This window comes from Phoenix dactylifera, chromosome 12 (assembly GCF_051530095.1).
Source record: "Phoenix dactylifera cultivar Ajwa chromosome 12, Ajwa_hap1_PhDact_Kaust_v1.1, whole genome shotgun sequence".
NCBI classification, from domain to species: domain Eukaryota; kingdom Viridiplantae; phylum Streptophyta; class Magnoliopsida; order Arecales; family Arecaceae; genus Phoenix; species Phoenix dactylifera.
In genome coordinates, this window is record NC_143201.1 from 873,274 (window position 1) to 895,352 (window position 22,079).

The window sequence follows — 22,079 nt, forward strand, 5'->3', positions numbered from 1 at the left end:
GTCTGGAGTCTGGGGCTCTAATCATAAAACCTGCTCCACCTCTCTTACCATCATCCATTACATATCTGTCGAAATTGACATTAAAAAAACTCGGAGGTAGGAGCTCATAGGTGATAAACACTATCCAAATGCTACAAAAACTAAGATAGAGTCCCAAATTGGTCTTTTGAAAGAAACAAAAGTATAAGAAGGGAGAGAGTGAAGAGAAATCCATGTCTGAAGATTAAATTTATAAGGATGAACGAATAATAAAAAAATATAGTCAAAATGCATTTTCTAATATTGATAGTGTCGCACATTAAAAAAACATCAAAACTTGTTGTAAATCAAGGGACTTCATACTAATTCATTCTCACGAAAGGATATGTACATAAATTTTCGTTTTTTAATAATTTCAAGGATGTAAAACTAATGGAAAATTCCTAACAAATCTTTGAATCATATTGTAGTTTGCTCTTCTTATCTTTTGTGATCATTATATGGAAATTAGGGCTAAAAGCAGTTGAAATTAAATCTGACTGGATCAAATTTCATATCTGGATAAGATTAGATCTGAAAAAGAAAACTCATATCTGACAGGTCTCAATATGGATTTCTACAATGGAGTTCATTTTTTCGGATTTGGAAATGAATTCAAATACATGGTAGAAAAAAAATTCTCATATCCATGTTTGTTACTATAACAGCATAATCTCACTACTGTGCTATCACAATCTCATCATAATACCATTTCGCTATTGTGTTGATTTGATCCCACCATTCCCCTATGCCATTATCACCAGCCCCAATCTCACCGTGCTACCACCAAAGCCAATCTCCTGTTCATCCTTTTTAATTCTTACATAATCTCATTCAAACACTCCTAGACCCTATTTGGGTGTTGAATAATCTTAATCAATGATAAGATCTCCTATAACCAAAAAGCACCCAGTAAAAAGCAAGGAATAAATGAAGAAATTTAACGATCATGGAAGGCATTATCCTTAAATTTTAGGGATAACAAAAATCGTTTGTTTCAATGAAACAATTATGTTTATCATGTTCAAGAGCATCCCATCCATCCATTATCATATGAGCTCTCTTGTGAGACCACCTTCGTTGGGAAATTCTGGAGAGTAGGAGGTTTTATAGATAGATGACATAATTCAACATCCAAGCATGCCCATAACTTTGAGACTTCTCAATGGCCATTATTATTCTCTCAAATGTCCTTCTTTTCATATTTAAGCATATGAATTTTGAGAAAATTAAGGAGAACAAGGAGAAATAAGTAAATCAATAAATTAGTCTATGGTTAGTGTTCTCTTTAATGAAAGGTGAAAAAATTTTGATAGCTAGATTGGGTTAATACATAGATATGCCATCGGTATCCAAATTAGAAAGGATAGATAGCATTAGGTCGTGTTGCCTTGTCTTTCAAGGACTTTTCCTGCCTGAGTGACGTCTTTTTGGGAAGCAATAAGTATAGTGCAACACTATTGAGACTAGAGACTACAAACTGAGAGATTAACAAATACAACAAAAGATATCCGGAAGATAAAATAGAAATATTGGTCGTTGATCGCTGGAGAGGTTGTTTTTGGAATTAATATTTATTTTCTTTTAACTGTTGGATAGTGCCTCCTAAAGTATCATCTGTAATCTGTTAGATGAAATATTTTATTTTTTTCATTAATAACATATTAATTCATTTAAGAGAAAAAGACTAGTGCTCATGGGATTGAAATTATTCCGTATTTTATAAATATATTCATACATCTACTTGTATGATTAGGCGTATGAGTTGGCCTCTTGAACAGCTTTTTTTGTCCTTCTTCTTTCTGATTAAATTTGACTAAATAGAAATAGTGACCAATGCATAAACTTTACGAATTTATATAATCTTACATATTTCATTCCAAAATCAAAGCACCCGAGATGCTTCATTCGGATGCTCCTTTGTAAACCTATCCCATCAATTTCCATGAGTTTTTATCCATTTATTAAAGTACCGCGGGCTATAAAGAGATCTAGATGAACGGTCCAATTCACTTTTTTTGGTTACTGCAGCTCAACATGATATTTAGGACAATAATATTGGATGGACCTCATGCTCACTATTGGAACGTGTTTCAATTGATTATTATATATAATTAATCCATTAATATTTGTTTCTATTTAGAATAAATAGAGATATTAATAATATTCCATCCATACTAGTATTTGTTGAGAATAAATATAGATATTAATTTTGAAAATAATTTTTATTTATTAAATAAAATTGGATATGGGTATAATTAAACCAATATTCCATCCATTTTTGGCCCAAAATTGGAAATGTGCGACTAATGAATATTCGATCCACTTATCCTTACTATCAGGTACCCACGTGTGTAGGCTCCATTTGGCATAGCTTTTGGTGGGCCGGAAAATATTTTCTGACTTTCCAAAAGTACTTTTAGATGGATTATGAGTATTTGGTAAAAAAACCCAGAAAACTACCTTAGCTTTACTAGAAAGCTAAAACAACTTCTTATAAGAAGCTCCATTTTGGAGCTTCTTCGGAAAAATACTTTTAGTATGTATGTGAAAGCTGTTTTGATTTGTAATTTTTTTCTTTTTAGACCAAAATACTCATAATAAAATATTATAATTACAAAAAATATCCTTTTATATATATATTAATATATAACAATAATGATTATAATATTTTATATCTTTATTATTGTATTACACTATAAATATAATATTATATTACATTATATCATAATACATTGATATGTTATATTATATAATATCAAACTATATTATACTATATAATATTATATTATTATATTATAATAATACTATATTACAATACAATAATATAATATTATATTATATATCTATGTATTAATATATATTATATTTTAATGTATTATTTTGTATAATGTAAAGCAATGCTTTTTATGGTCATTTTATCATATCAAAATTATTTTTTTATTTTATTTATTATATATATATATATTAAAATTTTATAGTGTTTTAGAAATATAGTTATCAAATAGTAAATAACCTTTTATAAAAATTTTACCCATGGAAGCCCTAATAACAATACCGTTTTACTTTACTAGTAGTACTCGGGGCTACATGGTATATACTGGACGGGATTGTTACTTTCCCCTCTGTTTCGCCTTTTAAGTTTCGAGCCAAATCGAACCGTGTAGGCACGTGACCGACCTGCTGCATTTTTACTTGGAGGAGGGGCTTGCTCCGTGTATTAACCGGAGCTGGGTGGCCATTTTCTTTGCGTTGCCCTCACCGGAGTAGTCTAGGGTTAGGGTTTGCTCTTCTCGCTCTCCTCCGATCGAAGCGGCCATGGATACCGATCTCAACGCGCCCCACTCCATGGGAACGACCATCATCGGGGTAACCTACGACGGCGGCGTCGTCCTTGGAGCCGATTCCAGGACGAGCACAGGTCCGATCTTCGCCTCCTTCGTATCCCACTTCTTCCCCTATCTTATTTAGCTTTTCCTGGAAAGAAAATGTGCGTATTTTACTCGATCCAACTCAAAATCGAATAAGGAAGAAAATCTCTCTCTCTCTCCCCAACTTTATTATACAGTCAGCAATTCGCAGCAAAGAAACCTGAACCTTGTCACCTGTCAAACGTTTCATTCGATTCACGATCGAAGTTGTGTAAACAAGGGTTTTTTTAATAAAAGATTAGTTTGAAGTACGATTATGCGTCATTCATCTGTTTTTTTTGTTTTTATTGATCGGTTTAAATTTTTGTAGGAATGTATGTTGCCAATCGGGCGTCGGACAAAATCACACAGCTGACAGATAACGTTTATGTCTGTCGTTCTGGATCGGTAATCATGTCCTTCTGCATTCTTGGCAATTTCTGTTGTTTCCCCTATTTCAACAATTTAACACCGCATTTGTATGTTTTATTACCATTTTTTTTGCATTATATGATCTATTTTTGGGGGTAATCTGGCACTTGCCGGCACGATGATTGCTTACAGTTGTAAACCGCTAAAGACAGGAGGTGAATCTTAGGCTTTCTTCATTAGTTTCAAACACCATCATATGTTTTTAAGCCCAATCACGTAATGAAAAGTTTGAGAGCTACTCTCCACATACTACTCCACCAGCCCTTTTCATTTTTCTTGTGACCATTTTTCCCCCTCCTTGCCATTTCTCCTCACAATAGGGTTACAAATTCTAGAGCACATGTCCTCATCCTTGGCTGGGTACATAAGCTGTGCACTTGCTGTAAATATGGACTAAAAACAATTGGTGGGTGTTAGGTTGGTCTCTATGAGTACCGAAGACTGATATGGGACCACTATACAGAAAATTAGCAACATAGAAGCTTAAATGAGGTGTTTTGGTCCATTGATTATTTATCTTGCTCATAATAACTCAGATCTTTATGATGGAAAGCTAATGTAATCCTCACAGAAACATTGATGGTGGACCGCTGCAGGGGAAGAGGGAAGGAGGAGGAAGAAGAGAAAGAGAGAAAGAAGAGAAGCAGAAAGAAGGCTAGGGTTTTTTTATTCAATCATTCAATGCCCTAATTCATGAGAGGGGTGGCCTTTATATAGGCCTTACATCAGGTCAATCAATTGACGACATACCAAACTTGGATCTTCAATCAATTGACTAAGTTAACCGATTGATTACATACCAAAATTGATTCAATCACTCAACCCAATTACATGACTTAACAGTTAACCCAATTGGCTTGTCTAATAACAAAACAACTGACCAAATTGACTTGATTAAACAAAAGCAAAATGCAGAAAATAAAAATGAAACAGACTCAAATGATGCGGGCTCGAGTGGACCCAATCCGAGGCCCGACTAAAACTGGTAGCTCAAGATCATCTCCTAGCCACAATGATGTCAATCCCTAGTGCGAAAGCGAACGAGTGGCTCTGATGACTCGATCGTCCGAACGAACGGCTCTAATGTCCCCATCAAACATGCTTGAAATCATTATTTTTGGTTGCTGTTGTGTATCGTGCTTTGTGCTGTTGGTTCCTAAACGATGTCGACTCCTCTATTGTCGATTTTTTGTTTAAAGAATTTCCCATCACATTTGATGCCATCTATTCATAATTTCTTTCTCCTTTTTTTACATCCTTAAACTTTATTGGAGGCCTACTGCTCATAACATTTCTGAAATGTCATAACTATCTCATTATATTCTCTTGTTTGCTATCGGTGCCACTCTTAATTATGCTTGGGTTTGACATATCTAACTCCTCAAGGTTTACAGGACATTCGCTGGACATTCACTTTAACATCATCATCCATGCTATGCTCCTCTGGTGCTTATAGTCCTTATTCACTATAGAATATCCTAATCCATACAATAATTATGGTGGTGCAACTTTCTCAGAATTATCTTCTAAATCTAGCTGGTATCTGATCATCACATGACTCTTTATAGGTGCATCCACACTTCATCCATCATGGTTGATTCTAATTAGGTCATCCATTTAGGTCTCACGTCGTTCTGTTAATAGATATAAGTTGGAGAAGGCAATTTGACTAACAAGTGTCTTATCCCCCTAAATTTGTCTACATTCTGAGGGCGTGTTTGGTGTTGTTAAAAAAGAAAACTGTTTTTGTAACATTTAAAGTAAAAAATTACTTACTAAAGAAATTTTGTTTGGTAGCATTAACTAAGAAGTGCTTCTACAAGAAGAAAATTCAATAAAGCCATTTTAGGAGAAGCTAGAAAACCTAGCTTTTGGCTTCTTTTGTCAGAACTTCTTAAAAAACAGGAGTGACACCAAACCCACCTTGAACTCATCTTATAATCCCTATAATCCCTATAAAGTTGCATTGCATGAGCTTTATCATGGTCCTATTAACTTTCTTACTATATGAACTTTAAAATTTTAACCAAAATTTCGCCTTTCCTTGATTTCATCAATAAACGTTGCAATATTTGCTGGTAACATGCATTAATAGATCTTATCATGGATATCATTAGTATGTGCATCTATCACAAACAGGAAAAGTTAACACTAACTACCACCAAGGAGCTTGCTAATCCACATAAGTTCTTCCTACACTTTTGATTCTCAAGATTCATGCCCTTTTAGTTTGTATTTCCTCGTCATTACCAAGATGTGCCTTTGTATCCTTTTGTAAACTTATTTATTATTCACATTAAATTGACTAGGATCATCCACCTCTAGTTACCAATTACTCTCTTTATCTCTCTTGTTAAAGAAGCATGATGATATATTGGACATGTAAGCATTCACATCCAGCAGTAGTAGAACACTAGTGCGAGAATGGGGTATTCAGAACACCCTTGTTATTTTTATTGGAACGAGGTTGTCATTATGCGTTAACGTTCGTTCATCAAATAATTGATGGCAACTATATTCCTTTCTAATGCATATATTTTTGCGTGCTCATATATAACTAATATTATTTCCTCATGTTTTTTTTTACCCTTTTGCTAACACTGATCAAGAATGTAGATACTAAATATCCTAGTGAAATAATTATTTTGCTCCAATATTCATGGTTTCGTAGCTTTTATGGTGCAACCTAGCGTTTCTCTACAAGTTTGTGGTTCTTTTGCAGGCTGCTGATTCTCAGATTGTCTCTGATTATGTCCGTTACTTCCTTCATCAACATACGTGAGTTAAAACTACTAAATTTATTATAGTTTATCATTTATTAGAAAAATCCAACTATTTGAGTTGTGAAGCTTGAGTTAAAGCGCAACTCTAATCAATCAGAATGTTTTTTTTAAACTCAAGGAAAACATGAAGTATTTAGTGATTGTAGATGTTTACTTAGCTGGATAGATATGGTTGCCAGGGGGCATTACAACTGTGGTACTGATCTTCATGAAAACTTCTTTTTGGATGCAGAATTCAACTTGGGCAGCCTGCTACTGTCAAAGTGGTTGCTAACTTAGTTCGATTATTGTCATACCAAAACAAGGTAGTTCTCCATGGCATTTATTTATCTTTAGAACTTTCAGTTCAGAGGCATTATTTGTTTCTCATAATAAACTGTGAGAGAATTGATGGAATACCATTTAGTTTTGCATTGTCAAAGTCCTTTTACAGGATAAAATGGGTACTTCTTGTTATTTATATATGAAGATTGTCTTTTCCTGGTGATTATGATGAGCTGGCTGGCAACCAAAATAGACATAATGGTTTTTGTCTAACAATTGTACTGCTTCTCGTGCATTGTAAATCTTGCTGGACATTGCGCAATGTGATATCTGCTGCAAATTCTTTTTCCACCCATTCGACTGTATACTCATATCATGATATCCTAAACTGCTTCTAGAAATCTGCATATGGTTCACTTTTTGCCCTTTGTCTATTATTCTATTTTGTTTCATGATTTTATTTTTATCGTGAATTGTTTAGAACATGCTACAAATGGGCCTGATTGTTGGTGGATGGGATAAATATGAAGGAGCTCAAATATACTCTGTGCCTCTTGGAGGGACGATACTGAGGCGACCTTTTGCAATTGGAGGTGTGTATCATGCTCTAAGTTAAAGGACCTTTTATACATGATTGAAATGCATCTAATTTCTATGGAAATCACTTATTCTGATATCCTCACTATAGACATGCAGAAACATGCCCCAGCTCACAGTAATTTTGAATATTACTTTATGGCATTTCATCATGCCCTTGCAGGTTCACGAATTTTCCCCTTCTTTCAGATTATCCTCCATCAACTGATCTCCAGGTAGTGATAGGGCATTCTTCCTTGGTGGTCAAGGGATTTTCTCCATTGTTTCAGTGAATTTAGGCCTTGCCCAAGGAAATGCTTGAATTGCCTGCAGCCTTTTCCCATATTTGACCACCCTGAAATGAATGAGTTGTTGCGGAAAAAAATCACTGTTTATCTTGTGCAGGCTTCTTTTTAGGTCAAATGCAATTCATACTTCTCAGGGTCGTATGTTCTTCAACCAAGACCTCTACGTCTGACAGAAAACTAGATTTTTTAAGTGATTTTCAGATTAGCCTTTGAACTCCCCTACACCATATCTACCATTAATCAGGATTGCATGGCATTAGTATGTCTTCACAGTGGCATTAACCCGTCTGATCTCTTTTCTTGCCTAAACTTCCAATCTGATAATTAGTTAATTCATATCCTTTTCTGCAATTTCTTACTTTTGAAACTTTAATAAATGGGTTTTTAAAGGTATATTAATGTTTGAATTTCTAGTTATACAAGACAACCATTTTAATTTCCCACTCTTGAAGTCTTGCTGTTCTTGTCCTTGGTCAGGTTTTTGGGTCATTATGCGTAGTAATCATAGAAATCTTATGAGGCTAGGTTTAGTTAGACATAATGCTAATAAGATCTTTTCCTCTCTAATTCTCATTAAGTTCATCATTGCTTTTCCTTACCATCATTGTTACGCAAAGCTTGTCTAGATGTCCTCATAACCTGCTAGCAATTTTCATTTGCTGATTCTTTTTCTTTCTTTTTCTTTCTACCATTTTGTTTTCTAGTACAAATTTAAAACTTATGGGTGTATTTCTGCATAAAGGTGTTTACTTTATAAAACAGACCTATTTGTGGCTCTTCACTAGTGTAAAATTGAATGGAGTTTTTTTTTTTTTTTGCACCTTTGTATACCAGATAACTATTGCAAAAAGAAACTATAATTCTAAGATTTCTCTCTGTCTCTCTCTCTACACATACTATGTACATATAATTGTCTACACAAATAGATATTGTTGGTTTTCAATCAATTACCTATTTTGCCTATGCATTGAATTTTAGATGATTAACAAATGAAGGTACATCACATGTCCTGCTTGTTCATATTAGAGCCAAAGACATACACATTGCATTGTGTCATTTAGACACATGATATACCCCACAATTGGAAGATTGTGTTATTGTCAGGAGATATGTGAGTAGCTTGTTAATATGGGTGCTGAAATATTATCTGTTTAACTTTTACTATGTTTTTAATTGCTTTCTGGGAAACATTTGTAGATTTTTTGATTATCAAATTTGATTTTTGCCTCATCTATACCAAACTAACATCCTACATTATAATAAATATTCTTGTCAATTGTCAATCAACTTGCCATGTAGGCATAAACACTCATATTTTTGTTGAAATCCTATCCAGAAACTAATTTTTATTGTCATTTTTGGGTGTAAACCAACAAAATAAAGACAATAAGCTCAAAATTGATTAGTGAGGATTTGAAGATGAAAAACAGCAATTGAAACTATAGTGAGATGATAGAATTTGAGTTCATTTAATTGTATTTATGAGCTGACCATGTGTCCTGCTGTATTGGCCTATACACCATGTATGGCCCAATATTGGGGCTCTACGGATACAAACTTGCTAGATGTGCACTCCCTTTATCATGCTGGCATGTGGCAACCATATTGGATGATATGTATTAAATGAGATAGAACTATATGGCTGAACAAATAAATCATTTAAATCATTGGTTCAAAATGAACATGGAACAGCAGGAAATTGCTTCCATAACCCAAACTTCCAGGTCCATGCCTTAATTATGTGTATGCATAAAAAGTTTATACCCTTGTGTCAGGTCATCTCTGTTGACAAAACCCTCCTCTCCCCTCCTTTATGAGATCACGATTTTCTATGACAATCTATACTTTATGCAAGGTGACAAACAGCCTTGTTCACACGTTAGACTGCATTCGCCATGTATCTGCTGACCATTATTTTCTCACGTATGAGATTCCAACCTTCTACTTCTATTATCACCTCATGCTAAAGTTTGTTATATGCTTATTCTCCTAATGGGGACCAAAAAATTATTAATTAATTGCACAATAGAGATAGGACCTTTGTGCACATGCATGGCAAACCCTTGATTCTAAATATATGATGCATTAAATGATTGCACAGGATATTCAGAAAACTTGTTGTTGCTTCTACTAGGAGAATAAGTTCATTAAGAGAAGAAAAGAGAAAAAAGTTTACTTGCATGGAGTGGATGAAGGTCAATGCATGGAATTTATCATATAATGGCTGTCAATGGTAACAATTTTGCATCTAACAGGATCTGGTTCCAGCTACTTGTATGGATTCTTTGATAAAGAATGGAAGGAAGGCATGAGTAAAGATGAAGCCGAGGTATGTAAAGTGGAAATCAAGTGACTAATGTTTCACCTGCCTCTTTTTTTTTACATCAGAATTTCTCTTCTAAACTGACTTGTATTTTTTGGTCAGATCTTGTAAACTAAATTGGTTCCATGATATTGTGTTTCCTGGGTTCTAGTTGTACAACAGAAACTATAAAGATGCCATGTTCTGGGCTACAACACGCTAACAGCTATAACATGCTAATAGCCAAAAGAAAGTCTAAGTGTATATGTGTGTGTATAAGGGTGTATAATATGCAAATTTGTCATTTTCATCCTATCATGGATGTTAAAAAATTTATAATTTCTGAAATTTCTAGCTCCCATTTCTCCTAGAAATGCATTGCAAAACAATCCTAGCATGAAACTGTGAAACAGTGTTCTTTTTTCATAAGGAAGTGGTCAATGCTAATAGTCAGTAATGTCTGATAAAAAAGTTTCATTTCCTCCCATAATGATTAATTATTTGATGATCTCTCTCTAAAAGAAGTCAGCAGATAAATATATGGTTCTGCATTGAACTTACATTACATTAATATTTCTAGCAATGGGACACTAAGTGATGCAGATATCCTGGTCTGACTCAATTCTGGTTGTCATGCTCTGTGTGATTATAAATATATACATTGATCTATAGGTCCTTTGTGACGAGGGCATCATTTCGCCCGATACACTTTTTTTTTTATTTGATTCGTTAGCAGACCAAGATGTTTATCTTTGTTGCCTTGTTTATGTGCTTATGCTAATATTAATTCATAAAGACATTCAGACAAGATTTTCCAGACCATTAATACCAGGAATTTGCCTGACATTTTTTGGCATCTTTCCTATGCAATGCAGAAGTTAGTGGTGGAAGCAGTCTCTCTCGCCATTGCACGCGATGGAGCGAGTGGAGGTGTTGTCCGCACTGTTACTGTGAGTATCTAAACTATATTCACCATACAAGATCATGTCATCAGCAGATTTCCCAGGAAACTGTTATTCAAAATTTATGCCTTATAGGAATCAGCTTTTCTTTTTCCATTTTTCATTTCTAAACAATTTACATGCTGTACCTTCACAAAGATTTGCCATCATTACCTTTCAATTTTTTATGTTAAAATGGATGCAGTTGATGAGTGTCGAGGTTCTTTTTTATTCAGACTTCAATTGCATACATTTTTTGCTTGTGGTTTCTACCCTTTGTTCAAGTAGTCTGTATGACCCCATGTTCTCCATGACTGTAAAATTTCATGGATGATAGGTTTCCCGGCTTCTGACACATGGTATATTTTGCTTTCCCCTGATGTTTGCTCAATTTGTTATGATATGTTCACTTTGGTGAACTTGATTAAAATTCTTGTCATGGACTTACTGGCCTATCATGTGGATTATGGCTGCATTAGTTAAATGAATGGATGTCAACCGTCATATCAAATGACATCTAGTAGAGCCATCAAATATCGACCTTGTGGTTCTGCAATGCACCTTTCTTCGATTTGATCTCTTATTCTAAAAAAGGCAATAAGCTCTTTGATTCTGCAACATCCATCAAAACAGTGCTTGCTTTCCTTCTTCAGCAAATTTTGAAATGCCCATCAGATGGCAATTGAGACCTCATTCCAATGTTGTATGATCTCACTGAGAATTGATGGTTTTGCAGATCAATGCTGATGGTGTTACGAGGAACTTCTATACTGGTGACTCTCTGCCATTGTGGCATGAAGAGCTGGAGCCCCAAAATTCCCTGCTCGATATCCTCTCCTCCAGCAGTGCTGAGCCAATGAGCACATGAGCACATGGATCTTCAGCACTGGTTTCATGCCCAGCATGACCTTTTCACATTGAATGCCATCTTCTATTACTTTGGAATGACTTTGTGCCCCACTTCTGGAGTTCGGTACTGGATTGCCCCTGGCTGAATTATTGATCATATTTCACTGCACAAGTGCTTGGAGCTTAGTGCTAATTAAGTCTTGGAAAATACTTTGATCAAGTGTGATGAGTATTCTGGATTTTATTCATCATAGTATAAAGCTATTGCCAGGAAAAGAACGTTCATTTGAAGCTATGAACTTACTGTTTTTCTTGTAATGAGATATTCATCAAAACTTTGAGTTCTTATCTGCAGTACTCCTAAAAGTAAACAGTTCCGGTTTTGATCTAAACTACCCCCTGCTAATTTGATTATTGAAAGTAAATCCCTAAATTTACACTAATTAGTATGAACAACAAGGTACTTTTGTGTCATTACTCTTATTATATAATCGAATTCTTTTGACAACTCGTTTGCCTTATAATGATTAGCATAAATAATGTGTTATTTATATCATGATATTTTTTATTATATAAGTAAAACAGACAATTATAATTTTTCTTAATTCCTGTTCATCAGGCTGGTTGCATATTCCTTTAATTTCTCCTCGTAAATTAATACTTTTATTTCATTTTATATTAAATTTATTTATAAACATCTATTAATCTCTGATTACATTTATCTATTTTAAAAAAAAGCATATACGTCTCTTTGAATGAGAAATTAAAGTTGCTTTTCAGTTATAAAGATAGCTACCTTTTCTCTCTGTAAACACCTTCCTCTACTGTTTCTGTATGTGATTTGTGTTTGATGTGTGTGCAATAATCCACATCAAATAACGATCGTTTGCGTTTAGCGCCTGTTCTTGAGTTTATTGTGGAGGGAGTTTGTCTTGTGTTAGTGCTAGAGGCATGCATGTTGGTTCTCGATGCTTTGAGTTTTAGAGATCGCCGACTTCACTTATGTTATAAGAAATCTTGCTGATTCATGGTTCTTCCCTGTTCCTTTCGTTTCTGTTCCTCCGTTCATTCTTTTCATTATTTTTTCCCCTCTCTGTCTCTCCCTTTTTGTTTCTTTCTTCCCTCGAGATCATCCACTCTTCTTGCAACCGCTTCATAATCTTAAGGAATTAGTGGTAATTGTGCACCGCATACAGAAAAATATGTAACTCGTTACTGGATATGCAAGAGGTTTGGTGGAGCTAGGATGAATCATTCAACCCTTTTGTACCTTATTTTTTTTCTTGATAAAACAATTGGCTTTATTTTAGTGAAGCTATTGTCACTGCCTCAGCCTCTTATTTCCATGGTACAACAGCATCTTCTCTTCTCCCTTTATAATTAAATTTGCAATGTCCGCATAGCGAACTATGAAGTAGTGAAAGGTGTTCGAAGCACCTTGATGTCTAATTTGCTACCGAGCAATGCACATTATTGGCTTAATAACAAGCTTGCTCAAGCTTGGTTCAGGTGATAAAACAAGCTAATGTTTAGCATATGCTGTCAAGCTTGGCCTGCAACGAATTTCCATTTTCCCATAATACGTGTGCCTTGCGTGGGGGCATATTGGATGGAATTTTGACAGTTGTGAAGCTCTTTCTCGACTTCTAAAATTGTTGCTGTTGGAATTTTGACAATTGTTGCTGTTGTAAGTTTATAAAGGAATGGTTTTTTTTTTTTTTTTTTTTTTTTTTTTTGGAGAGGGGGGGGGGGGGGGGAGTGTGCTTTTCTTAAAAAGGAGTTTTTAGAACTGCAGTGCTGGTATCTCTTTTTTTTTCACTTCTACGAAGATGTGCTACTATATATCCATAGAAGACGGTGAAAACTTTATATTCAATAAAGTTATGCATGTGATGCAATGCAGGTATAGGTATTATGATTTATTGGAGCACACCAAACTTTGCAAGAGCCAGCAAATTCATGCGCGAATATTTTAATAAGCAAATATTTGATTTTATTGTACCAGAATGTAATGCCAGAACATATGCTTCTATGAAGCATTTTTGGCATATAAATAAAATTTTGGAGAGAACATCCTCTATAGAATAAACATTTTGTCGTCCTATTTTATCTTCAATTTGGTGTGGATGTTTGAAGTTTACTTCTGATGATCAAATTCCTCTTCAGTCTTCATATAATAAAAGAAAAAAAAGCACTCCTTAATTTTTTTTCCCTTGTGATATTCGGCATATACATGTGCTGAATGATAAGGATCTGAATGTCATGTCTTACGAGGGCATTTACATGTGTTAAATGGATCCAATAGTACCTAGATTCAATTTTGTATTTGAATCCAACTGGTTATGGATATAAATTCCAGCATTATCTATATCGTATAAAAGAAAAACATCAATAGATCATTAAATATCTCTTGCTGTTTGTAACCTTGTTTAGTCAAGACCTAAACTTCATAAGAAATAGATGGCAGTGTTAACACATTCGCATCGTTGATTTGGTAGATCATAAAATCAATTATCCAATTGATATATGTAGTAACAATATTAATGTTTCTCAACTAAAAATAAATATAAATATAGATATTTTATTATCCGATTTATATCGGAACCTTTTTTGCCCTACGTACGAGGTATAAGGTCCAAATTCCAGCTTTCCCTGTTCTGATCCAAAAGTTCTCGCGTAAGGTGACGGCTCGACTATTCTATTGTCTTCTCGAGAGAGAGAGAGAGAGAGAGAGATGGGCGGCGAGGGTGTGAGCGTGACCGCCGTTGCAGCTGCTGCGGCCGCCTCCACTCTTCCTCTCCACAGCGTGTTCGTGTACGGGAGTCTGCTCGCCGATGAGGTGGTGCAAGTCCTCCTCAAGCGCGTGCCCTCCTCCTCTCCTGCCGTCCTTCATCACCAGTACCTCCTCCTCCTCCTCCTCCTCCTCCTTCTTATTATTAAGGTTAATCTTTTTTTTTTCTCCTCTTCTTCGATTGGCATAGACTATTTCATATGGACGCCGTCATAGAATCGATCGTAAGCCCCCGCCTATAATTCACGATGGAAACCCCTTCTTCTTGAATAATAATGAGAGGGAAAGGAGGAGTTCCCACTTTTCTTTTCTTTTTTATTTGTTGTTTTCGTTTTCCTTCAGTAAAGAAGATTAAAAGAAGAAGAGTACGTTGACGATGCGGCCGAGAATTAATATCAAGAAACTTCTGCTGTCGAACTCGGTTTGAATTCTGATCCTAGGTTTCGGATTTTTTTTTCTTTTTAATTTCCACGTTCTTGATGTTCTTGATTTGTATTTTGAGAACTCATGTTCTCCCACTTCTTTTCAATTCGTCGATCTTCATGATTTTTTTGTTTGGGACCATGATGCAATCAATCAAAACCCTTTTTCTTTGTCCCCTTGAGTCCAGATTTGCCTGCAGCTGGCCCAATGCCCCAGACAATTGAGGGAAAGAAAGTGACTGCACGGTTTTTTCTTTTCTTTTCCTTTTCAAGATTTTAAAGTGACGAATGCGTTGGTCGAACCAACAAAGTTCTTGTTTCTCCTGTTGCTTTTACTCGGATTTGCATGATATTTGGAAATTGGATGCTAATTTGCATGTAGAACCAGACAAATAAATAAATAGAGGGGCATGGGGGCCAAAACATTGGATACCATGACCTGATATACCAAGGACGCATATCCAAATTCAACTTCTGTTCTAATTTAATCATGTAGTCTCATTGTTCAGATAAGATGAATTCAAATCTCATATGCACACAAATGTTTACTGTGAAGTGGCAGTAATGTTGACATAAGCTTTATTCTTGCAGCCACAGGTTTAGTATTAAGGGGCGTGTTTATCCAGCAATTCTGCCTGTAGAGAATAAAAAAGTTGCAGGAAAGGTTGGTTAGAAGGGCCTTCCCTATCTAGTTGTTTCAGTTAAACTAACTGTTGGTGCTTTGCAGAAGTTCACCTCATAACTTAGTCTTCTTGCTGCTTAATATAATATCCGGCAGATGTTTATTTTTCAGCCTTTCGAGCGATTATGGATGAAGCATATTAGATGGATCATCAATTTAATCATCGAACTTTTTTTTTCCTGTACTCATCCTTCATTTGTTGATGTTGGGTATAGAAATCAAATCCTGATATGATTTCTGATGTCTCTTATCTCTATACTAGATGGATTATTTGTCTCTGAAAAAGGATGTTTCTTTGCTTCTTCCATAGTCAGAATACACAAATTATATATATATCTTTTTCTCCTATTCTATATATTGTTTGTCTTCGGTGTAGTTTGCTCTTGAAGTTTATGTATCCATTTTCCATTGTATAGTTATGAGATGCATCTCTTGATTCTTACTTCTCTTTGTCTGTTGGAAGCTGAGTTCCATATTTTCTTTCTCAAGCTTTGATTTTTCTGTAATTTTGAAGTTACCTCTGTCTTTCCATGTGAAAAATAGGATTATTTGTCAAAAGGAAATCATACAACACCTTTAGCTATTGCTTGGGTCGTAGAAGGTGCAGCCTTTTGCAAACCTGGTGAACAATTTCACCGTGAATTGAAAAGTTATTTTATACATTGCCTAAGGAGGACAGTAACTTTGCATATTCTTTTGCTAGAGAAGGTTATAGAAAACAAGCTTTTTTGGTTGGAAATAAGATGCCTTTATCTACCATTTTAAATCTATCTATCTAGATAGAAGTAACGATTTTATTCTTTGAATATGTACACTGCAAGATGGCTTTTGTTCTGTTACTTTCACTGTTTGATATGTTTCGTGTTTTTTTTATAATCCATTTTGATAGATTCTTAATTGAGATACAACTTATCTTCTCATCACTTACTCAGAAATTTTATTTTTCATGCTAATTGTTTTGGTCAATGTTTGTTTAACTTTGTGATCCTTCATTTATGTTTTAGATGTGCTTCAAATTATGATGGGATCAGTATGTAGCTTTTCTTCGGCATGGTTTGCCTAATGTTATTTTAGTGCCTGTCTGTTTTTGTGCCGATGTGGGCTGACGTATGTTCAAGCTTGTGTGCATACAGATGTTTGTGCATATGCCGCATGAGCTTGTTTATGCACATGTTTCATGTGGCTGTGCATCTGAATGGGTATGTATCTTTCCACAGTAAACCAAACATGTGTGCATTCATGGAATTCTGTGGCTGGGGGTGGTGGCTGACTTGTCTGGGCATGTAGTATGTTTTTGCATGTGTGTACATGTTATTGTGGGTGAGTGTGTATGCACCAATCACATTATGATTTCCTTCATTCATTTTTTTTCATATCTATACCCTTTAAATTTTTTGTTGGAAATGCCCCTGGATTCCAGAACTAGTTGGCCATAGGATGTTGTGTGCTCAGGCTGTTCTAGCGGCCAAGGCCTGATAGGGCTATACTTGTCTATGAGGTGCTTTTCAGGGCCTGGCAAGTAGAAATTTGGTACATGTAGGATCACATTTTGACTGTAGATTTCAAATGACGTTCCCTGTTTTATCTTTCATACAGGGTGTGTGCACATTTTTAATTCTGATTCCACTGTCAAGATCTGAGACACATGTCTTGTTTCATACTTTCATTTACTAGGATGCACACAGCCCTACGTTTTGAATCCCTATGGATGTTTAAAGCAGCTGGTGCTTCTATTGTAACCAATCTATATCATTGGGGTTTGGTTTTTAGAAGGAGTCAGGCAGTGTCATTGCATGGGACCACTTCGTGAACTTAAATTGAGAATTTGAGAAATATTACCCTTGGAAACTCTGATTTGCGAGGTAAACCCCTTTGGGCAGGCATGACCTCGTTTACTATCTATGTCATCAGGGATATAGCTTACAGAAGTGCATAGTTTTAGCTTACTCTTTATAATGTGAGCCTACTGCCTAATATTACTCATGGAATGCCTAATCTGGATTAATCTGTGCTACATGAAGGAAATACAGATGTGGATATTTTTACATGCATATATAAGTGTATACGTATGTATGTATACGATAAGCCAAATTACAAGATGATTCAAAACTTAATTTTTCAGATGATTCAAGATGATTCAAGAGAATTACCTATATGGTGGATCGTTTATAGGAACTTTTAGAAATTAGAATGTTAAGTCATTTACTGAAAATTATGACTGATATTCTCATTTAATGCCAGACTGTGTTTGAAATCTGAATACCACCACCACATAAGAGTTTTAAAAGTCTGATTCTCCTGGAACGTATTCTTAGACAGAATTATTGGGCTCCAAATGATAATGATTTGGTTAATGTCATGAGAAATGACACCTAAAAAGAGTGTCAAGTGGAAGTTCAATTCCGCAGAAGTTGGAAGATGCTTATTTTACAGCAAATCACAAACTATCTAAAAAACTTCTGCTATAATTTTACCATTTTTCACTATTTACTCGATGGTTGATCATCTAATTTACTTTGTCTGTTGGCCTGGTTGCACTCCACCTGATGAACAAGGTTGTGAGTTAAAGAGGTTCTTATTTCTTCTACTTTGCTTGATGTTTGGGGTTAAAAATGTGATGAAAACCTAGAATCATGCAATATTAGAAAAAATAAGATTTTTTTTTTTTTTTTTATGTTTCACTCTTTCTGCCCCATGGAAATTAGTTTCTACTCATCAACTTACAAGCACAATGAGATGCATAATTTTCTAGCTCTCCCCTGATATTTGATTATGGTCTAATGAATTTCTTGCTTACAGGTTCTTCTAGGAATTACAGATCGCGAGTTAGATGTCCTAGATACATTTGAAGATGTGGAGTATGAGAGAAGAGCTGTTGAAGTCTCACTGGCTGTAAGTTGGTTTGCATAATATAAAAAAGTATAATTTAGAATTTAGACAATGTGGAAATAGAGCTTTTTATATACAAGCTTACCCTTGGCGTCAATGTGTCATCAACACAACAAACAAACTTAGATAATTGGAAAAGGAAGTATGCTTATCCTATATGTAGTTCCAATATGAAGTCTGATGGGCTCTTTCAGATTGGAGAAAGAAATATTTATTATGATCTGGTAATGAGATAAGCATGTTTGCTGATTTAGCTTCACTGTTAGTTGTATCAATATATTCAGTGTTTATCTTGCTTATACGGGTATCTTTCTGTACATATGCAGCAGGTGCAGACTGATGCACATGTACCTGCAGGCACATGCCACACAAACACAACCATAACCATCAACATTTGTTTCAACTACATGGGGTTGATCTATTACCAATTAACTCTTATTAATGCTACCTCCAATGTAACTCCAAGCCTTCCTCACAAACTTCATTGTTGATCAAATCTTCCCTTTTTCTGGTCCTTTGGCACAAAGTTTAATACGTATCCTTGTTATGGTGGTTTTAGATCTCTCTCACAAATGATCATGCAATCAGACCATTCTGGTCAATTTCCATCTTTGGTGTCAGTTGTACTACTTCTGCATCTCCTCTAATGCTTGCACTTCTGATCATATCCTTCTTAGTACTGTGACACACTTCTTTTTGTCAAAATTCGTATTCTGTCATCTTCATAATATATGCCAAGTCTTTCTTGTGGCACTTCTAATCATATTCTTCTTAATATTATAACTCTTTTTTTTTTTTCAAAATTCTTAGTCTTGTCATCTTCATAATATATGCCAAATCTTTCTTTTAGAGGAAATTTGATGACTAGCATTTTTCTTCTAGGACATGTTTTACTCTGAGAGAGATGATGGCTGTGTTCATTTGAAAAAAAAAAATAACTACTTTCGGCAGAAGCTATTTCTTTCTACAGCCTTGTGCTTTTTAATTTCTAGAAGAGATGATTTTGTATTGCAGGATACAGCAGAGAAATTACTTGCTGATACATATGTTTGGGGTGACAACGATGACCCTAACTTGCATGGTGACTGGGATTTTGAGGTAAGCGCTCCTCTCCATCTGTTTACTTTATATAGTTGAAGCTACGTTTGTCTTGCAGATGCAGATGAATGCAAACAAAATAAATTTATCAAAGTGTCTTAGTATGCACGCATACAACATATAGACGTGAATGTGTAGTGTGTTCTTACTTCTCTTATGTCCCCTCTCTAACCTTAATGACAAACATGGATGTCTCTCACAATTGGACATAAGGACAGTATTGCTGATTTCTTCTAATTTCCTGTGTATTCTGATTCCATATATTTTCCTTCTGCTCAGCAACATTTTATAATATATTAAATTTAAACCAAAACTTGTTGTCCATTGAAACTTATCCATCCTTTAAAACGAGAATGACTATGTTTCAGGAAGCTATCTTGAGATATAGCTCTCTTTTTTCTTTTTCTTTTTTTTAATTCTTGGGGCCTGCTAGGGAGGGTGGGGAGGGGAGGGCTGGAGTGGGTGGGTGGGCAGGTTAAGAGAGAACCTTTTGTAAACATGATCTGTTACATTACTCATTATTGCCCTTTTTTTGCCTTAAAGAAAATCCTTCAGGCTGAGCTCTCACTGGTGCCAGTCAGTGGTCTACTCTTGTCGATACAAGAACATGTTATATAATATTATTATACTATTATTATACTATTATAAATTACTATATTATTATATTATGAGATAGATTTTCTTTCTCTCGAGAGAGGTATCTAGTCTACAAGTTGAAAATCAGTAGCCAGGCACCCAAATCAAAGATCTATATCGTACACCTTTAAAAATTACATATTTTAGCGATTTTATCCTATGTTTCAAGTAGACACAAAAATGGATGGTTAAAATAAAATAGATGGTTGTATCCAAAAAAAAGAGAGGTTAAAATGATATAAGACTATATTTTGCTGTGATTTAAGTATTAAAATCTGTTTATTTTCAATCTATATATGTTTTAATATATGTGGATAGTTTAGAGACCATCAAAATATATGATTTTTGGTTTATATATATTTTTAGTGGTATAGGTGAAGATCAACATTGTGGATCTTCGATTTGAGTGCTTGATAATTGATTTTGAATCCGAGAGTGGTAGTACCCTTTCTTCTCGAGACCAATGTAGTCCATTCCTTATATTATCATATTGTTATATTTTTTTATAAGTTATTATATGTTGATATTTAGCTTTTAATAATGCTTTGTAGCAGCCGGAAGCTGTTTAGCCAAAAAAAAAAAAAGCTTGTTGTATTCCTTCATCTTTTGGTGCCAGACCAGTTTTGTGCTATATATAAAAAGTTTGTACAGCATGTTCGCGCAGGTGGTCCGTAAATTGGATTTTTTATAAAATAATTAGGATCGTAACTACCTTTTTTTATACAAATGGGGGTAAATGTGCCAGGTTGGCTGGTTAAGCCCGAAGACTTGACTGACCCATGGGCTGGAGTCAGCATTAGTTGGTCAATGCTCGATGATACAAAACAGAAAAGGTTTATGTATGATGTTGAAGTTTTTTTTGGCACTTATTTTACTAGTTCATCAGAGTGCATGCACATTCAGGGGAAGTGATCTTGCTTTGTCAGGAATATATATTGCATCCTGATAAGTGTTGTCTAGTGAATGTTAAAAAGCTTGGTTTTATGAGAGGCATTTTTTTTTGGCATGAATTTAGATTTGTGCGTGTCCCATGTCAGTTTTTTGATCTAATAACTTTTGTGCTCCTGCTTCATTATCACTCGTATCCTTGGATCTTCTAACTTTTATATGGTCCTACCGTGTTGCCAAGGAATGGAAGCGATTGCACATGAAGGATTTTCTTGCAATGACAATGGGTTTTATGGAGGAGCTGGAACAACCTGAATCAAAGACAAGGGTGGCCACATATGAATCTTATTTTCAGCAGGGATGAGATAAATTATTATTTGCGTTCAGAAGTATTTTGGTATCAATTCTATTCTTTTTATGGAATAACCGATAAGTTTGAAGAAGACAACCGCTTCATCCTTACTAATCTGCTAAGTTATTTCAGTCTTAATCTGTTTTTTAATTGAAAATTATGTTACCGATGCATCATTATTATGTCATGCAGCTTATCTGCTATTAGGCAACTTCAAGAGTCAAGATTTTTTTTTTGGGTTGCCATGTTATAGACGGAGTTCAAAGAGGGTTGTTTCTTCTTTTCATGTAGTCGATCGAGTTTAACGGGGGAAAAGTGAGATATCAATGCACGGAGCAATTCTCACGGTATAGATGTTAAATGTGATGATACTTTTAACAGCCCAGAGCCAACGTCTTGTACATACTCTTCACAAGCATGTGTCTAAAGATCCCGAAG

The 22,079-nt window shown here is 35.0% G+C and overlaps 2 protein-coding genes and 1 non-coding gene across 4 annotated transcripts; all 3 read left to right on the forward strand.

Moving 5' to 3' along the window:
- The first annotated feature begins 3,183 nt into the window (after nucleotides 1-3,183).
- LOC103713129 (proteasome subunit beta type-6) lies at nucleotides 3,184-12,231 on the forward strand. Its single transcript, XM_008799945.5, has 8 exons — nucleotides 3,184-3,439; nucleotides 3,760-3,836; nucleotides 6,583-6,638; nucleotides 6,876-6,948; nucleotides 7,389-7,500; nucleotides 10,047-10,120; nucleotides 10,969-11,043; nucleotides 11,771-12,231. The coding sequence occupies exons 1-8, from the start codon at nucleotides 3,337-3,339 to the stop codon at nucleotides 11,900-11,902; spliced, it is 702 nt and encodes a 233-aa protein (XP_008798167.1). The 5' UTR covers nucleotides 3,184-3,336; the 3' UTR covers nucleotides 11,903-12,231.
- LOC113463104 (small nucleolar RNA snoR103) lies at nucleotides 4,223-4,325 on the forward strand. Its single transcript, XR_003386820.3, has one exon. It is a non-coding gene; the product is annotated as a small nucleolar RNA snoR103 (small nucleolar RNA).
- Nucleotides 12,232-14,534: 2,303 nt separating the features above from the next.
- LOC103713127 (AIG2-like (avirulence induced gene) family protein) lies at nucleotides 14,535-21,852 on the forward strand. 2 transcript variants are annotated; one of them, XM_008799943.6, is made up of 5 exons: nucleotides 14,535-14,781; nucleotides 15,688-15,760; nucleotides 18,578-18,670; nucleotides 19,682-19,765; nucleotides 21,531-21,852. In XM_008799943.6, the coding sequence occupies exons 1-5, from the start codon at nucleotides 14,618-14,620 to the stop codon at nucleotides 21,651-21,653; spliced, it is 537 nt and encodes a 178-aa protein (XP_008798165.1). In that variant the 5' UTR covers nucleotides 14,535-14,617; the 3' UTR covers nucleotides 21,654-21,852. The 2 variants fall into 2 exon arrangements, with proteins under 2 accessions (XP_008798165.1, XP_088564564.1); XM_088708438.2 differs by having other exon boundaries at nucleotides 14,571-14,824.
- The last annotated feature ends 227 nt before the right edge of the window (nucleotides 21,853-22,079 follow it).

Excerpts from the sequence above, each read along its gene's own strand:
- LOC103713129 (XM_008799945.5), top strand. The coding sequence starts at position 3,337 with ATGGATACCGATCTCAACGCGCCCCACTCCATGGGAACGACCATCATC. Across the intron at positions 6,949-7,388 it reads TATTGTCATACCAAAACAAG|AACATGCTACAAATGGGCCT; the intron begins GTAGTTCTCCAT and ends TGAATTGTTTAG. Across the intron at positions 10,121-10,968 it reads TGAGTAAAGATGAAGCCGAG|AAGTTAGTGGTGGAAGCAGT; the intron begins GTATGTAAAGTG and ends TATGCAATGCAG.
- LOC103713127 (XM_008799943.6), top strand. The coding sequence starts at position 14,618 with ATGGGCGGCGAGGGTGTGAGCGTGACCGCCGTTGCAGCTGCTGCGGCC. Across the intron at positions 14,782-15,687 it reads CCTGCCGTCCTTCATCACCA|CCACAGGTTTAGTATTAAGG; the intron begins GTACCTCCTCCT and ends TTATTCTTGCAG. Across the intron at positions 18,671-19,681 it reads CTGTTGAAGTCTCACTGGCT|GATACAGCAGAGAAATTACT; the intron begins GTAAGTTGGTTT and ends TTTGTATTGCAG.